We start from the raw sequence: 24,381 nt of genomic DNA on the forward strand, positions 1-24,381 counted from the left end.
CCATCTGCCTGGCGGAGGTTGGCACTAAGAAGGGCTAGGGCCCTATGGGGGAGAACACTGCGAGGCAGACATCATATGCTTTCATTGAAAGGTTTTCGCCAAGTGGGAAAAGACGTCCATAATTTCACTGTCTCAGAGCAACGCCTCCACCCAGCTCGAGGGACATCTGCAGTAAATGCAATAAAAATAACCACTCGGGCTGGGCGCAGTGGCTCATGCCCATAATCCCAGCTCTTTGGGAGGCTGAGGCGGGAGGATCACCTGAGGTCATGAGTTCAAGAGCAGCCTGGCCAACACAGTGAAACCCTGTCTCTACAAAAATACAAAAATTACTCAGGCATGATGGCAGGTGCCTGTAATCCCAGCTACTCGGGAGGCTGAGACAGGGGAATTACTTGAACTCGGGAGGTGGAGGTTGCAGTGAGTCAAGATACTGCCATGGTACTCTAGCCTGGGTGACAGAGCGAGACTCCATCTAGGAAAGGGAAGGAAAAAGGGAGGGAAAAAAGGAAAGGAAGGGAAAGAAGGAAGGAAGGAAGGGAAAGGAAAGGAAAGGAAGGGAAAGGAAAGGAAAGGAAGAAAGAAGGGAAGAAAAAGGAAAGAAGGAAAGAAAGAAAATCAATCTTACTGACTGAACACTAACTCTATGCCAGGTGCAGGGTTAAGCACTTGCTGTAATGGCATCTCATTTAATCCTCACAACTGCCCTGTGAGGTGCACACAATTTTCACCTCTGTTTTTTAATGTGGGAATTGAAGCATAGAATGGTAAGTGCTTTGCCCAAGCTAGTACTTCACAGCTGGATTCAAACTTGGCAAAAAGGATTCACAACCCATACTCGTAAGTGCTATTCTACCCCAGAAGGGATAAAAAGACAACTATCATTCCACTGAGACTACAGAAGGTCTCTTGCCAGCTCTCAGAAAGAATAAGGAACCCAGACCAGGAGTCAGTATATGACGGCCTCCACCCCAAATCTGGCCTGCCATCTATTTCTGTAATTTGTAATTCAAGTTTCAACTGGAACACAGCCAAGCCCATCTGTTTACCTCTTGTCCACAGCTGTTTTGCACTTCAGCAACAGGGCTGAATAGTTGCAACAGAGACCACAGGACCCACAAAGCCTGAAATATTTCTTTCTTTTTTTTTTTTTTTTTTTTAAGATGGAGTCTCACTCTGCCACCCAGGCTGCAGTGCAGTGGCGCGATCTCAGCTCACTGCAAGCTCTGCCTCCCAGGTTCACGCCATTCTCCTGCCTCAGTCTCCCGAGTAGCTGGGACTACAGGCGCCCGCCACCATGCCCGGCTAGTTTTTTTTTGTATTTTTCAGTAGAGACGGGGTTTCACCGTGTTAGCCAGGATGGTCTCGATCTCCTGACCTCGTGATCCGCCCGTCCTGGCCTCCGAAAGTGCTGGGATTACAGGTGTGAGCCACCGTGCCCGGCTAGCCTGAAATATTTCCATCTGGCCCTTTACAGAACAATTCCGTTGACCTCCAGCCCAAATCAAGATCTTCTAGTGGGACAGACAAGGATTAGACCTGAGGTTAGAAACCCTTGAAACAAACCTAAATGTTCTCATCCACTTAACCTCTCCTTGCCTGAATTTATACTCATCTGTTAAATGGGGATGACCATACCCACTTTGCGGCAAAGAATCAAGATGATCACATGTACAAAGGACCTAGCACAGAGCCTGGCCCCAGGCGGCTATTCAAGAAATACACCACCACCACTACTGGCTGCTTGGATTCTGCCTGTAGAAACAGGTTTGGTGGGGGTGACAACTAGGCAGAAAAGAGGGAATTAGGACAGAAGGGGAATTTTAACTTTCCTTGCCTCTTTTTTTTTTTTTTTTTCTTTGAGACAGGGTCTCGCTCCGTTGCCTAGGCTGGAGTGCAGTGGCGCAATCTCAGCTCACTGTAACCTCTGCCTCCCAGGTTCAAGCAATCCTCCCACCTCAGCTTCCCTAGTAGCTGGGACCACAGGTGCATGTCACTGCACCCAGCTGATTTTTTTTTTTTTTTTTTTTTTTTGTATTTTTGATAGAGACGGGGTTTCACCATGTTGCCCAGGCTCTTCTCCAACTCCTGACCTCAGGTGATCACACCTCAGACTCCCAAAGTGCCAGGATTACAGGCGTCAGCCACTGCGCCCAGCCTTTCCTTCTCTTTCAAGGGTTCTGAAAGTGGGGGCCAGAGAGAATGAGGAGGCAGGGTGGGCACGGAGCAGCCACAGGGTTTCCCAGCCAGAGCCTCCTCGGGGCTCTAGATTCCGGGAGTAACCTGCACTCTTGGCCTGCAGGGGGTGCTAACACTCGGGTGAGAACTTGATGGCACTGGCTTTGGCCAAGATGGGGCCCAGGCCTTCCTACATTTGGAGGGAGGCGTCCATGTGTGTTTGCCTGTCTGTGCATCTGCCCATCCAATCCTAGCTGCCTTCCTCTTTAAGTCACACCACCCAGAAATCAGCCAACTGACCTTGAGGTAACAAAGGCGTGCTCTTTGATGGCCTGTACGACGTCGTCAAACTTGATCTTGGTGGTCCGCGTCCAGCCGTGGTAGATGATCGGCTTCCCATCGGGCCCGTCCCAGCAGTCCACTACAGGGAGAAACGTGGCAGGCTCAACAACACATGTGTTCACCGATAGCCCCAAGGTCAGCCCCCAGCCCACACACCAGTTCAGTTACTAGACAAGAATGCCCACACTCCCTCCATTCGGCTGCCAACAGGAGGACACGGGTTTCCCTGTGTAAGCAGGGTTCCCTGTGTGCTTACATAATGCAAGTGCAGCTGTCCAAGACAAGCTAGTTTCAATGCTGTTTTTTTTTTTTTTTTTTTTTGGAAGATGAAGTCTCACTCTGTTGCCCAGGCTGGAGGTGCAGTGGCACAATCTCGCCCCACTGCAATCTCCGCCTCCCGGGTTCAAGCAATTCCCCTGTGTCAGTCTCCCGAGTAGCTGGGACTATAGACGCTTACCACCACGCCCAGTTAATTTTTTGTATTTTAGTAAAGACAGGTTTGCACCATGTTGGCCAGGGCGGTCTCGATATCCTGTCCTCATGATCCGCCCGCCTCAGCCTCTCGAAGTGCTAGGATTAGAGGCATGAGCCACTGCGCCCGGCCTTAATGCTTCTTTTTAAAGAAGATTTTACCACGTTTTTTATTTTGACTTTGCCTGTTGAAAACCCTGACTGCCTTTTCTGCCCGTGGAAATGATACAGAGCAATGAGAAATTTATTTGTAAAGGTTCACAGTCAAATTTTCAAACAGAAATGGGTCATGTGGAAGGTGAACATCCCCAATCTTTTGGACCCCCTGAGGGCACAGGAGCTGACTGCTTAAAGCTTTTCTTCTAAACATTTGTTTTTTCCTGAGGGAGGAGAAAAATCATAAATGGGAGGAAAGTCTATAGAATAACTGCTACCAAACGTTGCTTCCATCATGAGTGGTTCTGGTAACACTGGAGCCTAAGTCAGTGGTTGTTGCCTTTTTTTTTTTTTTTTTTGAGACAAAGTCTCCCTCTGTTGCCCAGGCTGGAGTGCAGTGGCACGATCTCAGCTTACTGCAACCTCTGCTTCCCGGGCTCAAGCGATTCTTGTGCCTCGGCCTCCCAAGTAGCTAGGATTACTGATGTGCACCATCACACCTGGCAATTTTCGTATTTTTAGTAGAGACAGCGTTTCGCCATGTTGGCCAGACTAGTCTCAAACTGATCTCAAGTGATCTCAAGTGATCTCCTGATCTCAAGTGACCCGCCTGCCTCGATCTCTCACAGTGCTGGGATTACAGGCATGAGACACCATGCCCAGCTGGCTGTTTCCTTTTCTCAGCCAAATGCACCCATGAGCCTTTGGTGAGAGAGAGGCTGGAAGGAAAAGAGCCAGAGAGGCTATGAGAAGGAAGGAGGGAAGTAAGGCTTCTGCCATCTGCTCAGCCACAGATGCCGGCCGACCCTTCTTTTCTTTTCTGTTTAGACACAGAGTCTCGCTGTGTTACCCAGGCTAGAGTGCAGTGGCACAATCACAGCTCACCACTGCCTCAACCTCCTGGGCTCAAGTGATCCTCCCACCTCAGCCTCCCAAGTTGTTGGGACCACAGGTGCATGCCACCACACACAGCTAATTTTTTTACTTTTTGTAGTGACGGAATCTCACCATGTCGCCCAGGCTGGTCTCAAACTCTTGGCCTCATGCAGTCCTCCCACTTCAGCCTCCCAAAGTGCTGGGATTACAGGCAGGAGCCACCATATCCAGCCCTGATCGTTCTTTTCACATTTGCTCACAGACCCCCCAATCCAGGTGATACGGGGTACCTGTGCACACCTAGGACCCAGCTGCCAAAACACAGTGGGCGTCTGTTTGCCTTCCTCTAATACCAGCCCAGGAGGAAGCTGAGGAAATATAGATGACAGGCACTCTGTCTCAAAAAAAAAAAAAAGAAAGAAAAGAAAAAGAAACATCACACTCTAACCTCATAAATATGCACAGTTATTGTGTGTCCATTAAAACTTTTTTAAAATTTGAAAGAAAACATAGAGCAACCACATGGTTATCCTCAATTTGCTGTGAGCGTGACCTCAGCCAGGAAGGAGCTACTCACGTTCAATGCAGCGACAGCCCATGCGCAGGCAGCGGATGTAAGCTTCCGGGGACGACTCGCTCCGCAGCTGGTCACCTGTGAGGTACCTGCAGGAGAGAAGGCAGGTGGCCGTGAGGGGGTGGCAGTCACAGGGGTTGGGGGGCAAGCCTGCACCTCAGAGTGTTGCGGGGGAACTTCTCAGCCTGAGTTCCCAAACCCCTGAATTCTTCCATCTAGAAAGACTCAAAGTTAAGGCCTAGGACAGAAATACACAATTCCACGGTCACACTGGGCATGAGCTTTGAACTCAGGTCACAATCACAGGAGGTGACTGCTGACCACCTGGGCAATGCAAGCATGGAGAGGACATGTTCTTTTGAGGAGAAGTTGGTCAAAGCACATCAGAAGCAAAAAAAGCTGCAGAAGATGAATTAACAAAGCCCTGTGGCCACCCTCTGGGTCCTCGGTCTAAACAGAGATGGGCGCTTCTTTTGATATCAGGGCCCAAGGCCAGGCACAGAACAGGCATTCAACAACTGTTGGTGGAATCCACTATGCGAGGAGCCACACCCACCAAAACTGCCATAAGAATGACTCCTTAACGCACTTTCTTCCTCACCATGATTCACCTCAACTTTTTTTTTTTTTCTTTTTGAGATGGAGTCTCGCTCTGTCGCCCAGGCTGGAGTGCAGTGGCCGGATCTCAGCTCACGGCAAACTCCGCCTCCCGGGTTTGTGCCATTCTCCTGCCTCAGCCTCCCGAGTAGCTGGGACTACAGGCGCCCACCACCATGCCCAGCTAGTTTTTCGTATTTTTTAGTAGAGACGGGGTTTCACCGTGTTAGCCAGGATGGTCTCGATCTCCTGACCACCCGTCTCGACCTCCCAAAGTGCTGGGATTACAGGCTTGAGCCACTGCGCCTGGCCCACCTCAACTTTTTTTAAAGTTTGTGTTCCAAGGCCAGGCACGGAGGCTCACACCTGTAGTCCCAGCAGTTTGGGAGGCTGAGGCGGGCAGATCATGAGGTCAGGTGTTCGAGACCAACCTGGCCAACATAGTGAAATTCTGTCTCCACTGAAAATACAAAAAAAAAAAAAAATAGCTGGGCATGGTGGCATGTGCCTGTAGTCCCAGCTACTCGGGAGGCTAAGGCAGGAGAATCTCTTGAACCAGAGAGGCAGAGATTGTGACAAGCCGAGATTGCACCACTGCACTCCAGCCTGGGCAACAGAGCAAGACCCCGTCTCAAAAAAAAAAAAGTTTATTCCTCACACTGGGGCCTATCAGAGGGTGGTAGGAGGAAGAGGATCAGGAAAAATAACTAATGGGTAGTAGGCTTAATGCCTGGGTGACAAAATAATCTGCACAGCAAACCCCCATGACACAGGTTGACCTATGTAACAAACCTGCACACGTACCTCTGAACTGAAAATAAAAGGTTTTTTCTAAGTTTGTATTTCTTAACTGTCTTCTAGGTTTTCTAGAATTCACCGTGCGGAAACACAAACTCTTAAAATGATGGGCATGGTGGGGAAGAGAGAACTGTGATATCAATTTTCCCCTGAAAGAGATTTTTACCTTCCCAACTGCCTGGAGCATAACACCATTAAAAGCCTTTTCCCAGATGACCCCCTGGAATGTCACTTAGGAAAGTCCCCACCCATAGCTCCAGGAGCCATGACCCAAGGACTTCACCCCTCACCCAATAAGACACACTAAATACTGGAACATCAGTGCAACATCCGTTATCCTCCCTCTGTTGCAATCAGAGTAACCATCCCAAGAGGCCCCTGTGAGCACCTTGTTTTCTGGTTAAAAGTCGTCAGGGTCTTCCCGACAGCTCTCACGGTGACCTACAAGATCCCACTCCAGCAGGACCTGCCTTCCTCCCCTCCTGACACCACTCTCCTGGATTCTGCACTCCAGCCTTAGCAGACTCTTTTCACTTGCTCCTGCCCCAGGGCCTTGGCACATGCTGCTCCTCTGTCTGAAACACTTCTCCTTGCCTTACCACCTGCTCCCCACCATCAGCAAGCCCTCTTCTGGGGTTAACTTTCAATGGAGGCCTTCCTCCCAGCACATGAGGACGTGGCTGCCACCTGTTCACAGCCGCATCCCCAGCTCCCAGCAGGCACAGGGTACACAGTCCCTATGAATCAATTCAATGAGTCACCGAATTGCTTTGGTGTGGCTACTGTGAGAAGCACAAATCATGAAAAACGAAGTTTACTACGTTAGTTTAGTTACTAAGTTACTTTAAGTTACTTTTGTTTTTACTAGGGCCACAGAAAACAGATTATCATTACAATGTCAACTGAGAAAGGGAGGTGTGTTCCCCGTCCCTTCCAGAAGCTTCTGTGTATTCTAGTCCAAGGAATGCGACCCTACACCCTCCACCTGCTTCTCAACACAGCTCACCAGAGCAGCACATTGGACCCCTGCCTCAACCCTCACATGCTCTGTGCTGCCCAACCCATCACAGGTTCATGTGAAACTCACGTGTTATGGGACGAGGAGATCCAGTAATGAGACAGGGGGTTGTTCATGTCCTGCATGTCCACCGCGTCATACTTCTCATCCCAGATGCTGTTTTCTCGTGAAAACAGGTACGTGAGGAACTAAAAGAGTCAAACACGAAGACTGAATCATCACGTTGACGGGAGGGATGGTGTCTGCTTGTTTCTGTTCTGTGTCCACCCAGGGGAAGAACAGTTCTGACGCGTGAAACCAGCAGATGGTCTCCAGACCTCAGTTACCCACATTTTCAATACCGAAGGCTCAGACTGCAATGGGCTGCAGTGACATATTTGTTCCATGGACCTAGACAATATTTTCCTTTGTAATGCTTATCCTAAAATATTTGCTACTGCAAGGGCTCATGCTTACTATATATACATTTTTGTTGCCTTTTGTTTTTTCAGACAGTCTTGCTCTGTTGCCAAGGCTGCAGTGCAGTGGTACAATCTCAGCTCACTGCAACCTCCACCTCCTGGGTTCAAGCGATTCTCCTGCCTCAGCCTCCCAAGTAGCTGGGATAACAGGCATGCACCACCACACCAGGCTAATTTTTGTATTTTTAGTAGAGACAGAATTTTACCATGTTGGGCAGGCTGGTCTCAAACTCCTAACCTCAAGCGATCCACCCGCCTCAGCCTCCCAAAGTGCTGGGATTACAGGTGTGAGTCACTGCACTCGGCCTCATATATACGTTTTAAAGCATAACAGTAGCATGAAAAGTTGTGAAGCCACTACCCAGCTGAAGAAACAGTGTTATCCATATCAGAATGTTGAAAGGGCAGCAAATTTCAAGTTACAATTCCTGGCCCCTTTAAAAAAAAAAAAAAAAAAAAAAAAAGCTTTAGCGACCTGGGCCTACTTTCTGCTGCCTGAGAACGACCTCATATGGGGCAGGCGCTCCCCAGTTTCAACTCCCCTCCTTCCCTATGCAAGGTCAAAGGCAACCATTCTGACCTGCAAGCACCCAGACACCTTAGCATTTTGTTTCTGTGCTTGCAATGGTTCAACTCTCCCTGGTGGCAGATGCCCTCTAGTGGCAAAATCAGTAATCCCACCCAGGCAACACGGTCAATAGAGAAGAGTAAGAAAAGGCTATGAAACTGCTTTAGCAAAAATCAGAACAACGAGAAAATTATGACAACGAAACAGACCTGATCTAACCAACCTCTATCTTGCCTTTAACCTCCAAACTGCCCTTAATTATTCCCGGGCTTGGGCCAAAGTAATTTTGGAAAACATTTAGTTTATAGTTTAAGTAACAGCCCTTCCCCAGAACTAAATTGCCTTTGTAAAGCTAAACAAAGACCAGGTTAGGAGGATGAGAGGGGCCTGAATTCCGCTAACGTAGAGACTAATTGGTTACCAGCCATTTTTCTGGAGGTTATAAGATTCGCAACTTCCCCAGGTACTCCTACACATAACATCACTCTTGTTCAACCTAAGATTGGCCTTTTGAGATGCCTTTTTGGGCGTTTGCATGGCTCTACCTGGACCGCCCACTGGTCCTGTGGCCCCACCCAGAAGCACTCTATTTTCCACACCCATAGGATTGCATCTCCAACCAATCAGCAGCACCCCTTCCCTGGCCCTCCAAACGATCTTTAAAAAACCCTAGCCTCGGCCAGGTGTGGTGGCTCACACCTATAAGCCCAGCACTTTGGGAGGCCGAGGCAGGCTGATCACAAGGTCAGGAGTTGGAAACCAGCCTGGCCAACATAATGAAACTCTGTCTTTACTAAAAATACAAAAAAATTAGCCAGACATGGTGGAGGGCGCCTGGAATCCCAGCTACTAGGGAGGCTGAGGCACAAGAATCACTTGAACCTAGGAGGCGGAGGTTGCAGTGAGGTGAGATCACACCACTGCACTCCAGGCTGGGTGGCAGACTGAGACACCATCTCAGAAACAAAAACACAAGCAAACAAAGATATAAAAAACAAAACTCGAGCCTCTGAAAGGGAGGATGATTTGAGTAATAATAAAACTCGAGTCTCCCATTCATCCAGCTCTACGTGAGTTCAACTCTTTCCCTGTTTCAATTCCCCTGCCTTGATCAATTGGCTGTGTCTAGGCAGCAGGCAAAATGAACCCACTGGACAGTTAACAGTTACAGTAATCTGGAACCTGGGAGAAAAAAAAAAGAAAAACACTCCCAAATAACCAGTCAGTCTAGGGGACATCAAACAGCAAAGCTCTCCAAGGAAAGAGAACAGAAAATAAACCTCTGAAAGCACAGACGTCAATCAAAAAGTCACCCCCACGCGACAACAAGCCCAGCTACTCACCTCATCCACAAACAAGAAAGGCTCAGCAGTTTCGCGCATGGTGTCATCGATGAACTTTGTCATCCGCTCACGGACTTTGCTCAGATCCTGAGCCCAATGCTCCTTAAAATGAGAAACAGAACAAGAGATCACCAGAATGAGTACTGATAAAATTCTTCGTTTCCCAGGGTCCAGACAGTCGCGATCAAAGACTGACACATCAACCAATTCCGAAATCACATGTTGCAATTGAGCACCACATGTTGAGGCCTCATTCTGCACATGGCCCTCTGCCAGGGGTCAGCAAAGATTCTCTGCAAAGAGCCAGAGAGTAAATATTTTGGGCTCTGTGAGCCATATGGTGTCTGTCGCAAACCTCTCAACTCCACTGCTGTGGTGCAAAAGCAGCCACAGATAATCCGCGGGCAAATGGGCATGGCTGTATTCCAACAAAATTTTGTTTATAAAAACAAGGTCAGCTGTATTTGGCCCATAGGTTATGGTTTGCCAGCTCCTGCCCTATGATAGCTCTTTACATTAGTATGAAGCAGCCTGGGGGCATGGCAGTTATATCAGCCTTCCAGGTCACTTACCTGGGTTGGCCTCTCATTCTACCTAGGTGACCTTGGGCAAGTTACATACCGTCTCTGTGCCTCCGCATCCACGAAGCGGGAGTAAGAGTATCTACCACACAGTTTCTGTGAAGTACTGTATGAAATGGATACTGTATGAAGCATTGTATGAAATCTTATTAGGTTATGTGCCTAACGCAGCACCTGGTGCATAGAAAGTGCTCAGACCCACTTTGGGAGGCCGAGGCGGGTGGATTGCCTGAGCTCAGGAGTTCAAGACCAGCCTGGCCAACAAAGTGAAACCCCATCTCTACTAAAATACAGAAAAAAAAATTTTTTTAATCAGCTGGGCGTGGTGGCGGGCGCTGTAATCCCAGCTACTCAGGAGGCTGAGGCAGGAGAATTGCTTGAACCGGAGAGGCAGAGGCTGCAGTGAGCTAAGGTTGTACCACTGCACACCAGCCTGGGCAACAAAGTGAAACTCTGTCTCAAAAAAAAGAAAGTGCTCTGACCATGGCAGCTTGTGCAAACAAGCATCTATCTTTCTCCTACGGTCATCTCACTTAGTCCACATAACTCCGCAAAGTCATTTACTGCCATTGTCATTTTAGAGACAAGGAAAGAGGCCCAGGAACAATACCTCATGATCCTAAGCCCACACAGCTTGTAAATTGCAGAGTCTCAGCTCCAAATAGCTCAGCTGACATGGAATGTAATCATATGCCCTCTTTCCAAGAGAATAGGCAAACAGGGCTGCTAAAACACTGATAACGTCTGAAATATACATGACCAGTTCCAAAGCAGCTGCTGCACAGTCCTAGACATTCTAGAAAATCTTTTTTAAAAGAATGTATAATATGAAGTAACTATTGCTTTCCTCTCCATGCCCTGAAATGCCAAATATTCATAGGAAAAGAGCATGAAATATGTCATGTAAATTCAACATTGATCAATGCTTTCTTCACTTCAAATATTCTAAAACCTTTATCTTTATGACTAACAGGAGCAAATATGCTACCAGATGTGTGTGTGGTTCGATGGGAAGGGCTGGATGAGGATGTCTGGAAGAATGAAAAACAGAAGAACAGACGCAAATGAGGTGGTGACCAGGAGGCTTGTGACATGCATGGGTGTAAGACAAAAATGAACAGCTGTTGACTCCTGCAAATTTACCTGGACCAGGAGCCCAGAACAGCCAGGAAGCTGGGAAACTGCGAGCTCATTTGAATACAGGAGTGTCAGAATCTTTGAATACTACAACATGAAACCCAAATTGTGGGATATTTTATCAAAATACTTTGCCTGACCAAGATGTCCCAAAGAGGCTGGAGGTATCCTCCCCCCTGCCCCCTACAAAGTTTTTACATTTATCAAAATGCATGGGTACTTAGCTAATACAACCTGGCACTGGACTGACTGCAAAGAAAGAAATCTTCTGCCTAAAGGAGATTGAAATATCAATATCCTAGGGGTTGTAAAATGCATCTACTTGGTGTGGGGTATTGCACTAGACACCTATAATAGTGAAAATGGCAAAGAATAATGATGAAAATAAAAATAAATGGTGATGGCCGTCAACACTGGGCACTGACTCTACACCAGGCCCCACACAGTGGCTCATCGTGAACTTACCACCACCCCAGGAGGCACAGGTTATTCTCCATGTCATATAAATGGGGAAACAGAGGCCTGCTTCACATGGGCCAAAATGTACACAACCTATACAACTAGGCTTCTAGTTGTTAACTTAGTGTTCCCAGACATGAGCCTCAGACTGAACCCAGAAACACTGATTCTGGAAACATACATTTAACTCCCTTGCTATCCCATCACCCATCCATCCCAGAGCTGCACTATGGCGTGCTGAGCCAATCTTCTAAAGACATTTCAAGTTTTCATTTCTATTAAAAATGCTGCCATTATTTCCTTAGGATAAGTGTGCGGGAGGGCAACAATTTACTCAAGATATAGAATCTAGTTTTAAAGCTTTCTTTTCATTGCATACAGCCAAAGTGTTTTCTAGAAAAGTCATACTAATTTGCACACAAAGTGCTGCAGTGATTATTCCATATGAGCATCTGTGTGACCAACAAACATCACATGGATGCTCATGGTTGGTCGGGTCCTAACTCCACAGATGCAGAGAGAGCGAGCTCCTACTTTCTCCTGGCCGCAAATCCCTGATCTCTAAGGGCAGCCCAGCAAAGGGCCCTGTTGGGGGAAAGCATGTAATAAAGTCAACCACCCCTAGGTGGGGCTAAATCTATATACCCAAGTCTCCCTACCAGGTGGTGAATTCTAGGAGGCGAGGCTACTTGTCCCCAAGAATTTAACCAATTTAACTTTAATTGTTCCCTACTAAACTGAATAATTTAGTGGAAGGAAAATCATGACAGGAAAAAAGTGCTTGAATTTCTCCACTTCACTCGAGCACCAGCACACACCTAACAGGTGACTGTGCCCAATAAAATTAATGTATTACCTTCATTTTACCTCCTCCCTCAGACTTAGTCTCAGGTTGGGCAAATAAGCCTTCTTTTGATCACTGTCATTCAACCCCGGCACTGGGAAGGCATGATGCCTACAACATGCATCAACATTCTCATTCACCATTTATCAGTCTACTAGGGTAGCTACGACCCTTCCCTGAGCCCTCAGTGTGGCTGGCCTTGTGCAAAACACATCTTCCCTACTCGTAAGTTTCTCTTCCATCAATGAAATCCAAACACAGGTTGGGTATTAGATGCCATTTAAAAATTACGACTACTTGCACAAGCTGTAATAGGAGTGTTATGGCTATATTTTTTAAAAAAACAAAAAGTCAGCCGGGCTCATGCCTATAATCCCAGCACTTTGGGAGGCTGAGGTGGGTGGATCATGAGGTCAGGAGATCAAGACCATCCTGGCTAACACGGTGCAACTCTGTCTCTACTAAAAATACAAAAAATTAGCCAGGCATGGTAGCCGGCACCTGTAGTCCCAGCTACTCGGGAGGCTGAGGCAGGAGAATGGCGTGAACCCTGGAGGCAGAGCTTGCAGTGAGCCAAGATTGCACCACTGCACTCCAGCCTGGGCAACAGAGCAAGACTCTGTCTCAAAAAAGAAAAGAAAAAAGGAAAAAAAAAGTCCTATCTGTGAGAGAAACATATGGAAGTATTTACAAACAAAATGACGCAAAGTCTAGGGGTTGCTTTAGAATTCTTCAGAAAAGAAATGAAGGGGAAGGGTAGAGAGACACATGTGTGGACTTACAAATGGATGAAATAAAACCGGCAAAGTGGGCTAGGCACAGTGCCTCATGTGTGTAATACCAGCAATCTGGGGACTGAGACAGGTGAGTCACTTGAGTCCAGGAGTTGCAGACCAGCCTGAGCAACATGGCGAAATCGTTTCTACTAAAGATACAAAAATTGGTCGGGGCTGGGCCTGGTGGCTCACACCTGTAATCCCAGCACTTTGGGAGGCCAAGGCAGGTGGATTACCTGAGGCCAGGAGTTCAATACCAGGCTGGCCATCATTGTGAAACCCCAACTCTATTAAAAATACAAAAATACAGGTGTGTGGCAGACCTGTAATCCCAGCTACTTGGGAAGTTGAGGCAGGAGAATCATTTGAACATGGGAGGCGGAGGTTGCAGTGGGCCAAGATCGAGCCATTGTACTCCAGCCTGGGTGACAGAGCAAGATTCTATCTCAAAAACAAAAAAAAAAAAAAAAAATTGTCGGGCATGGTGACACATACCTGTAGTCCCAGCTATTCAGTAGGCTGAGGCAGGAGGATCGCTTAAGCCCAGGAGGTTGAGGCTGCAGTGAGCCGTTATTACGCCACTGCATTCCAGCCTGGGCAACAGGGTGAGTGGGGCCTTGTCTCAAACAAAAAGAAAAACTGGCAAAATGCTCATAATTTTTAATCTGAGTGATGATACATGGTGGTTCATTAAACCATCTGTCTGCTTTTGTGTATATTTGAAATGTTCTGCAAGACAAGAGGTTTTTTAAGTAAATGAACTTAATTTTGCTTCAACCCTAAAACTGCTCTAAAATATAAAGTCTATTTTTTTAAAAATGAATTAAAAGAAAAAAGTAAATGGAACTCCAACGATACAAACAAAATTTTTAGATTTATATGTGACTAGGCATGCATACATGTACACACACACACACAGATTCATAAAATTGTCCCCGATCCCCACAATTCTCAGAGGTAGATGCTCTCAATCCCACTTAAAGAAGAGGAAACTGGGGCACAGAAAGGGTAAACCACTTGTCCATGGCTGTGCAGCTGGTAAGCAGATTTCAAGTTGATCTCACTCTCACAACATTTTCTTGTCCTCAGCACTATAGGCACTTGGGGCTGAAGACCTCTTTGGTTTGTTTGTTTTGTTTTGTTTTTGGTGGGGGGGGTGGTTTTGTTTTCTGTTTTTTGAGACAGAGTCTTGCTCTGTTGCCCAGGCTGCAGTACAGTGGTGCAATCTCGGCTGACTGCAACTTCTGCCTCCCAGGTTCAAGTGATTCTCCTGCCTCAGCCTCCCGAGTAGCTGGGATTACAGGCACCCGCCACAATGCCCAGCTAATTTTTGTATTTTAAGTACAGAGGGGGTTTTGCCATATTGGCCAGGTAGGTCTCGAACTCCTGGCCTCAAGTGATCTGCCCGCCTCGGCCTCCCAAAGTGCTGGGATTATAGGCGTGAGCCACCCCACCTGGCCCTGAATACTTCTTTGTTGCCGGGAGGAGGGGGACTGCCCTGGGCAATGTGGGGTATTTAGCAGCATCCCTGGCCTTGACCTGCTAGATGCCGGCAGCAGCCTCCAGCTGTGACACCCACCCATGTCTCTGGACACTGCCCAGTGTCCTCTGGGGGCATCGTCACAGCAGTGGAAGACCAAAGCACAACACAAACCCCCCTTGAGTCTATAGCTGGGCTCAAGGCCCACAGGCAAACCCTGTCCAGAGAGACTGTCCCAGGCATCATCTGTTTAAGGACAGCTGGGCTACTTTATCTCCCAGGGGGCCTGGCAGGCTTGATGAATCTGGTCCCATCCTCCCATCAATCAAGGAAGCCTTCCCAGGCAGCGACACCTGATATGATGCCAGAAAAGCTGACGCCAGCCAGGTGAGGGCAGCCCCTTCCTCAGGCCCTCACCCCTCCTGCCCTGCCCTGGAATCTTCTCACTCTTCCCATCCTCAATGTGTGTCTTGAAAAGAGGCCCGACATGAGGCTCTTCTCATCCAGAGTCTCAGTGGCATCAGACAACAATCTGAAGTATCTGGCATCTGGGAGACTGCAGTCATTCCATGAAGACAGGTGGCCAGGTGAGCACAGGTGGCCAGGTGAGCACAGGTGGCCAGGTGAGCACAGGTGGCCAGGTGAGTACAAGTGGCAGAAGCGTGAGGCCAGTCCCCGGCAGCATCCCGCCAGCTCCCCCAGTCACCCACACACCTTGTGCTTTCTCACCTGCTGTTCGTGTAAGAGAAACCTCTGGAAGTCATGCAGGTAAACAGCGGAGGCATCCGGCCTGTCTGTGTTCCTGTCCTCGGGGAAAAGGGGTGCGGTTAGAGACACGCACATTCAACAGCGGACTCGAGAGGAGACGCCAGCCAATGGGGCAGCCTGCCACCCAGAGCGCCCCACTGAGTCTGGCGCTGTGTTAGGTACCAGGCTGGCCAACAGGAAGACACAGGTGAATGACACAATGTCCCTCACCTACAGGGATTCAGAGGGGCCCTGACATCAGAATTCTGGCGGGCAGGCTCCTGGTGTCTGTGACGAGCTGCTTCCAAAATAGTTTCTGTGCTCTCTAGTCTGGAGGGAGAGTCTACAGTGGCCATGGGGAAGACAAGTGAACCAGGCATTTGGGATATGGTGTAGCTCCAGAGTCTGAGGAGCAGTTCACAGGGTGGCCATGGGGAAGATAAGGAATTGGTGGCATTTGGGATATGGTAGCCCAGATCTGAGGAGGAAGCCCAGTGGGCTGGGGAAGATATGAACTAGGCATGGGATATGGTGGAAGCCCAGAGTCTGAGGAGCAGTCTTACAGGTGGGAAGGACAAGGAATTAGAATGGATATGGTGGAAGCCAGAGTCTGAGGAGAAACAGGGGCTGGAAGAGGGATGGAAGAGGGAGGGGAACATGGAGGGAATGGGCCGGAGGGAGAATTTGCATGGAGTCTCCAGAGAAGGAGGTGGGGTGAGCCAGAAGGAGGTGCAGAGTGCGCCAGGCAAGGAAACCATAGATGCAGCAGCCTGAGGAAAGAGTATGGAGGAGAAAGGAAGAGGGTGCAGAGAGAGGGAAAGAGGCTGAGGGAGGGATTGGTAGAGGAAAGGTGGGAACACAGGGACATGAGCGTGCCTACCCAATGCCCAGACAGGGCTGGACACGCTACCCACCCTTATAGGGAGAGCTGGTATTGGAGAAAGGAAAGGAGCCAGACCCAAGCGCCTCCTCAGAAGCCATGATCCAGAGATCCCTGGGTCATTGAGGGCTCTGGAGTGGGGACCAGATGAGGCCCCCCCAGACTCCAGGCTATCCGGGCACAATTAACTGGAGTGTGGAAAACACATCCCTGGACCAAGCAGAGGTCGGGTATCAGGGAGGGAACACTACACTCCGAATAAAGGCAGGACTCCCGCCTTGGCCAGCAGGTCACCAGAAAAACAGGGCCTTACTGGGTCAGCATGAGCCACATCCAGGTTGGATGAGGAGCACATTCTGCCACTTGAGGCCTTCCAGGGAAATGGGTACGTTTCCCTGAGCCCTTGCAGGACCCTGGGGAAAAGAGGTCTATTTCACATAGTTTAAGACATCAAACGTTCCCTGCACTTTCTCCCTTTACTAAACACTCAGGGTCCAGGAGTCTGCTGTCTTTAATTATGAGTACATTTCTAACCTTTCCTCGGCAGCCTCACGGTCTAACACTAAGCTTTTCATTAAAATACTATGTGGAAATTATGGCTGGGCACAGTGGCACATTCCTGTACTCCCAGCACTCTGGGAGGCCGAGGCAGGTGGATCACCTGAGGTCAGGAGTTTAAGACCAGCCTGGCCAACATGGTGAAACCCCGTCTCTAATAAAAATACAAAAAAAAAAAAAAAAGCTGGACATGGTGGATGCTTGTAATCCCAGCTACTCGGAGGATGAGGCAGGAGAATCACTTGAACTTGGGAAGTGGAGGTTGGAGTGAGCCGAGATTGCGCCAATGCACTCCAGCCTAGGCAACAGAGGGAGGCTCCATCTCGAATATAAATATATATATATTTTTATATATTCATATATGTAAATATATATGAATATAAATAATATATAAATTATATATATTGGATTCATTTTATTTATACTTTGGAGTCTTAGAGTTTCTGATTTCAGAAGTGACAGAGGGAAAAGTTGCTCACCAGTAAGGACTGGATCAATGTACCCCAGACCATTAATTCCAGGGCCAACACTTCTCCCAGTCAGATAGGCTGGGGAAACACAAAACATCTCAGAAATTCCCCACTTGGGTAATCATGAAGCACGGTAAATGTCCTGGTAAGTCCTGCAACACTGACTTTTTAGTAATAATATTACTATTTATGAGCCTCTCATGGGTGCCAAACACCATGTGAAGCAGTTTATACACTTGAACTCATTTTAATTCCGTTAAACCTGTTTAACAAGGAATTTTTCACTTATTTGATCATTAACATTCGTTTTTGTAATTAAAAAAAAAAAACTATTAACCTGTCACATCTCATGAGGCACATTCTGGGAAAGAAGGCCCTGAGGCACACAGGCCCTTCTACAGAACCTTCTAGACCATCCTCCCAGTGCTCCACACCCTCCTGTTGCTACTGCTCATGTCTATCCACACCACAAGCGTGGGATGGCCAATTCCCCAGCAGGGGGCCCCCGTCCCTCTGGAGGTCAGCGCCTGCACACACAGGGATCCCCTCCTGAAGGCCGGCTGGGCACCAGGCACTGAGGTCCGGCACAGCCACCCTGAACAACACGCAAGGGCTGCCTCACCCCAGGATGAACACGGACGAATCCTTTTTGAATTCATCGAGAATCTGAAATGGAAAGCACACACAAAGAACCTTAGACAACTCACTTAACGCAAAAACGGAAAGTTTTTTTTTGTTGTTAAAAAAGCATCATTTTGTCAGATGCAACAAGATCATTAAAAATATCATTTTAATTGGTGTTAGTTGTAAATATTCAAATATGACAGAAACTTAAGAAGCAAAAAGTAGAAGCCCTCCTCATCCCCTCCACAGTCTTATTCCCAAGAAGCAATCACCCTTAAGAATTTCATAGGTTTCCTTCTAGAATTTGTTTTAGGGATATTCATTTAATTGTATCATATTATGTTATATCATTTACATACATCTCACAATTTTTTGCTGTGTTTCAAGCTTTACATATTACTCTTCAACCTCAAATAACCGTTTCCTTTCTTTGAAAAACCATTGTATTCCATAATACGCATGTCACTCAATTTTTGTTACATCTAGTATTTTTTTTTAAGTGTCCCTGTGTGCACATTTCCGTATCTTTGCCCACGTGTGCCAGTTTTTCCACAGAGTAGAGTCCTAGAAGGAAAAGCACCTAGACACAGCACGTTGTAGGCACACTGGCTTTGATCAATTCTGCCAAGGTGCTCTCAAAACAGTTGAGATGGGCACCTCCACTGGGGTACACATTCCTTTTTCCACACCCTCACTGCCAGGTTTCTTTAGAGATGGGGTCTCACTGTTACCCAGGCTGGAGTGCAGTGGCACAATCGTAGTTCACTGCAGCCTCACTCTCCCGGGCTCACATGATCTTCCTGTATCAGCTTCCTGAGGAGCTGGGACTACAGGCGCGTGCCACCATGCCCAGCCAATGTTTTTTCTTTTTGTAGAGATGGGGGTCTTACTATGTTGCCCAGACTGGCCTTGAACTCCTGGCCTCAAGAGATCCTCCCTCCTGAGCCTCCTGAGTAGCTAGGATTACAGGCAACATTTCCAATCTTTAATATTTCAAAGATGCACTTCTAATCTTCGAAGGCAAGAGGACGAAAGAAATATTGAACTGCTTCAGCTCTTCTCTTCACAGCCCACTGCCATGCCAACTGTTGCATAATGAAAAGGCTCCTCCACCAAGGGGGGGGCGCCATGGAGCACCCCTCCCTCCAGCTTCTACTTGCACCAGCCCATTTTCTGTGCACTGTACACGGGCACCCTGCACAGCCACATCTTGTCCATTGCTGCCCAGGTAGCCTTGCTTCAACAGTCTTCAATGACACTGCGACTGGATAAGCACTTGAATAACCCCCGCAGAAATGGAAATGTACCCACTAGCACATGATCAATGCTAATGACATAAAACACGTCCTGCCCCAGATGATCCAGGGTCCTCTTGCTGAACTCCTTGCAGCCCAGGACATCATGGGGAACACCAGCGTTCTAGAAAGGGAATCGCAGGCCTCTGGGAAGCATCAGAGAGTCCACAGCAGTTTGTGCGGGTGTGTGTTTCTTCAGGAAACATAATCAGCATCTCAAAGGAGTAGGTCCCACCAAAATGTTAAGAGCCACAAACTTAGCCTTTTTACACAAACTGAGAAGTACTTCCTTTTGTTTATGTGTAATTTACAGCATAGGTATTTCTTTTTAAAAAGGGGTGGTGGTGCAGATTTTAGACAGGGCATGCTGCTATTTGAACTCATTTACTGCTTAGGTCGCCAGATCAGCCTGGTGCTGAAGGCATCGGGGGTTAGAACTCTTCCAAGCCCAAAGCCCCACACGGAGCGTATTGACATCTGGAGGGAGCCCAGCGTGTGCCCCCCTCACTGACCACCACATGCAGTTCTTCAGCCCTGTCATTCCTTTACATTCCTTTCAACGAAGCACAGAAACAGCCCGCACTGCATTCCCCGACTCAGGGAGCTCAGACAATGGCAGAGGCACCACCACAGCACAGATGCTTCCCAGAATCAGGAAAGACCTCGCTTCTCCTCCGCCAGACCCTGCAGCTCCCTGCCTGGACACTCTGCTTGTTAAAGCAACATGTTTGCAGGAATCGGCGGCCCCTGGGATGTAGAGCAGGACAGGGAACGAAAAAGAACAACTGAAAGCCAAGAGCCGCAAACGCTGCAAGAGAACAAGCAGCGAGGCAACAGAAGGAAGACGGTGTGGCATCCCAAAGGCGAGTTACAACATCAAGGAGCGAGTGACCAGCTTTGACACGCGCTGCTGAGTGGACAAGATAAAGACCACGGGGCAGACTTCTGGATTCACAACACAGGGAGGCAACGGGTGACGGGCCAAGATGAAGTGATCTAGGAGGTAGGGACGGAAACAAGATGGGAATAGACTCCAGAGACAGCCGGAAGAAGGGAAGCATAGACAGCTCTTGGAGTGGGTTACTTTAAAGGGGGCAGAGAAATGGGGCTGTAGTTGGGGGTATGGGGCAGAGGTGGTCAAGGAAGATGTTCTAAAGATAGAAGTTATAGTTAGTATTATACGTAGGATGGTGTCCCCGGGAATACGTGTCCAAGTCCTAACACCCAGTACCCATGAGCATGACCTTCTTTGCAATTAGGGTCTTTGCAAGGTGCAATCAAGTTAAGATGAGGCCATGCTGGGCTAGGGTGGCTACGTGACTGCTACCCCGCTACCTCCTGTGACTGGCTTCTTACAAGAGAGAGATTTGGAGACAGAGAAACACACAGAGAAAAGGAGACCATGTGATGATGGAGGCAGAGACTAGCACAATGCCATCTACAAGCCAAGGAGCGATGGCGTCTACACGCCGAGGAACACTTGCAGGATTGCTGGCAGGCCACCAGCAGCCGGGAGGCGCCCACACCCCGAGGAACGCCTGAAGCACTGCTGGCAGCCACCAGAAGCCACAAAAGAGGCCTGGAAGACATCCTTCCCTGGAGCCTTCCGGGGTGGTGTGGCCCTGCCAACACCTTGATTCTGGACTTTTAACCTCCAGTACAGTGAGGGAATAAACTTCTGTTGTTTTTAAGCCACAAGTTGCAGTACTTGCTACAGTGGCCCCAGGAAATTAACATGGGCTCCATGCGCTGGGGCAAAATGGTCACAGTCTCAGTCGCTCCTCCCGCCGATCCCATCAGGCAGTAAAATAAGCCGTTTCAGAAACAAGAAATAAGCCCAGGGAGGCAAGGACTTTTCTCCTAACAAGTCCAGGAGCCAGAATTTCAACCCAGGCCCATCTTGGTAAATCTCCAGCATCCCACACTACACGTGCAAATGTACACACAATAAATGAGATTTCAGCAATCAGAGAATATTCTAAATGCTATGGGTGCACCATGGAGATAGCAGTTAATTTATGTTTGGCATTACCATGGAGGGTTATGTGGTCAGATTCTACATAACCAAGGGACAGGGGTTGGACTGGGCCTTGTGTCACTGTGGACAACATCCCGGAACCTTCCCACCCCAGCAAAGGGCCAGTGAGGTCAGGAGAAACATCTATATCATTAACCATTGTGCCCTCTTGGGTCATACACACATTTACTGGATGAGTGACTAAAATAAGAGATCAACAAATTTTCTCTGATAGCTAAAAGGCTACAGGGAAACGTCATCTTTGAGTCGGGCCCCAGGAGAAGTTACTAGCTGGACAAGAGAAGGGGCCATGCTAGGGGGAGGGGGTCACAGAAGCAGGGGCCGGGGCACTAAGAAAGGCAGGGAGAGGAATGGAGTTTTCCCACATGGCTGTAGGCACACGCCCTTTCAAAACTGAAGCTGGTCTTACACACTCAGTGGTACTTAGGCTGTAGGAACCATTTGGTTCTGGAAGGCCAACAGTAAAATCTCATTAATAGAAAAGCTAGCTCAGGCACAGTGGCTCATGTCTGTAATCCCAGCACTTCGGGAGGCCAGGGCAGGTAGATCACTTGAGCCCAGGAGTTCAAGACTAGCCTGGGTAACATAGTGAAACTGTCTCTACAAAAAATATGAAAATTAGCCTGCATGGTGGCACCCGCCTTTGGTCCCAGGTACTCTGGAGGCTGAGGTGGGAGGGTCATCTGAGCCAGGGAGTTCGAGGCTACAGTGAGCCATGAATGTGCCACTGCACTCCTGTCTAGGTGACAAAGTGAGACCCTGTCTCAAAAACAAAAGAAAGAAAGAAAGAAAGAAAGAAAGAAAGAAAGAAAGAAAGAAAGAAAGAAAGAAAGAGAGAAAGAGAGAAAGAGAGAAAGAGAGAAAGTGAGAGAGAAAGTGAGAGAGAAAGAGAGAGAAACAGAGAGAAAGACAGAGAGGGAAGGAGGGAAAGAGCGAAAGAGGGAAAGAGCGAAAGAGGGAAAGAGCGAAAGAGGGAAAGAGCGAAAGAGCGAAAGAGCGAAAGAGCGAAAGAGGGAAAGAGCGAAAGAGGGAAAGAGCGAAAGAAGGAAAGAGGGAGAAGACATAACCAGTGATTCTATCTGCTAACTTCTCCACTATGGACTCTCCTCTCGCCAGCAGCTGACAATGAGATCTCCGAGCTCCTACACAAACATCGTCACAGAATGCTCATCACTTGCTCCCCCCATGCCCACACCGTGTAAAATCCAGCAGAACAATCCTTCAGTGTCTTACTGGATCATAGGGACAGCCACTGATAAGTCGGCAGGCTTCTCAATTTCCTTTTTTATTATTGGCAAGTGCTTTCTATTTTTACTTAAGAATGCTGTAACCACAGGGACTTCACAGGTTTGATCCGGACATAGCAGGGTAGCAGTCACGTAGCCAGGTACTAAATTACAACACTGGCAGAGGACGTGATATGCCGTGTGAGGTCTGCTGCAAAATGTGAGAAAAGGGTTTGGATGAGGGCATCATCAAAGTGATAATGGCTGAAGTCCGCTGATGATACATCTGCTGACTTAGCATCTGTTACGCTATTCTCTCTACGTGTATATGCTTTACATTTTCTTTAACACAAAGGATTCAAAAATTAAGAAGTATTCTGTGGCTGTGCATCGAAGTTGGGCAGAAAATCAAATCCTAGCTCTGCAGCTTACTAGTTAGTGGCCTGACCTTCAGCAAAGTAACCTCTCTGGACCTCACTTTCTTAATCCCTAAAATGGCAATAACAACAGCAGCTCTTCCACAGGGCTCTAGGGGGGAATCAAATGTATACAAAACACAGAACAGGCAGGGCATGATGGCTCACACCTGTAATCCCAGCACTTTGGGAGGCCGAGGCAGGTGGATCACTTGAGGTCAGGAGCTCGAGACCAGCATGGCCAACATGGTGAAACTCCATTTCTACTAAAAAAACAAAAATTAGCCAGGCGTGGGGGTGCGTGCCTGTAATCCCAGCTACTCGGGAGACTGAGGCAGGGAGAATCACTTGAACCCGGGAGGCAGAGGTTGCAGTGAATGAAGATCGTGCCACTGCGCTCCAGCCTAGGCAACAGAGCAAGACTCTGTCTCAAAAAAAAAAAAAAAGAAAAAGAAAAAAAAGAAACACCACATAGGACAGTGCCTAGCATATAGCCCACCTGAGAAAATGTTGGCTATCATCTTTGTTAATGATATTGTTATCACAGCCTAGTTAGAGGTATATCCCCTTACCAGGGAGACACAAACATGAGATTACATTTCTTATCCTCCTGCTGCTGCCAAACTTTTGGAAACTTTGAGGCTCGAGAGCTGCAACGTAGGCAGGTGGTTAGACACAAAGAGGAACTGGCAAGCTCACAATGGAAACCATTTGGCTACTGATAAGCATGAACCCACTCCCTGAATTTAGGTCTGGGGATTATGAGTCACCGTAAACAGCTCTGTCTCCTGCAGGAGCCTGAGAAAGCCAGCGAGGCCCTCCTCCCCGCCAAATCACAAAACAGGTACTGTTCTCTGCCCTGTGCTTCCAGCCAGGAGCAGGACGTAAACAACAGGTTAGGGGATGGGCATTTACCTACACAACAGCAGTGAGGCTCTTAGAGCTGGCCGGAAACCATCTATATAAGCTTGGGACTTTGTTATTCAAATCTGTCTTTACCTTAAATTTTAAAAATGCAGTGACTAAACTGGAGAGTTATACCCTCAAACAGTGGAGATGAGGGTTACCAAAGCAAAACTCCTTTAGGGTCAGGTAAGCACCATAAATGAACAGATAGAGCTGTACAGGCCTGGGTCAATACAGAGAACGTGGACCATTCCATGGGGTGATGCGACCCTATTTATAGCCCGATCTCGACTTTTTTCCCAAGGGAAGCCAAAAATCTAGATTTTAATATATAATATAATCTCTCCAGTTTTAAATGTAGGCATTTAATTTTTAACATATTTAAACCATTAGATCAAGTACAACCAGGTGCAGGCTCAATGTGGCATTCCGGCCACCAGGGGTCAACCTTTGGTATCTGCAGAATCTTTCTCATACAAAGTTCCACATGGGGCAATCTAGGGTACCCCAGAGGGTTCCGAGATTCTGTAAAACTCTGACTCAAATTTCTTTTACTCCCTCA

The 24,381-nt window shown here is 47.9% G+C and overlaps 1 protein-coding gene across 7 annotated transcripts in view; it reads right to left on the reverse strand.

Annotated features, from left to right (window-relative positions):
• Nucleotides 1-24,381, reverse strand: part of PLCG2 (phospholipase C gamma 2) — a 184,326-nt gene that overhangs the window by 64,043 nt on the left and 95,902 nt on the right. For 5 of the 7 annotated variants that reach the window (XR_002519326.2, XM_009196941.3, XM_003917231.4 and 2 more), the window contains exons 8-13: nucleotides 17,937-17,980; nucleotides 15,389-15,461; nucleotides 9,383-9,484; nucleotides 7,080-7,198; nucleotides 4,601-4,686; nucleotides 2,479-2,599 (exon numbers count right to left, since the gene is read on the reverse strand). Coding sequence is in view for 6 of the 7 variants with exons in the window: in XM_009196941.3 (XP_009195205.2) it covers nucleotides 2,479-2,599; nucleotides 4,601-4,686; nucleotides 7,080-7,198; nucleotides 9,383-9,484; nucleotides 15,389-15,461; nucleotides 17,937-17,980 (545 nt within the window). In the remaining variant the exon portion in view is untranslated. The remainder of the gene's footprint in view (nucleotides 1-2,478; nucleotides 2,600-4,600; nucleotides 4,687-7,079; nucleotides 7,199-9,382; nucleotides 9,485-15,388; nucleotides 15,462-17,936; nucleotides 17,981-24,381) is intronic. The other 2 variants (XM_021932209.2, XM_021932204.2) reach the window with 2 other exon arrangements.

This window comes from Papio anubis, chromosome 18, assembly GCF_008728515.1.
Source record: "Papio anubis isolate 15944 chromosome 18, Panubis1.0, whole genome shotgun sequence".
In the NCBI taxonomy this organism is placed as follows: Eukaryota; Metazoa; Chordata; class Mammalia; order Primates; family Cercopithecidae; genus Papio; species Papio anubis.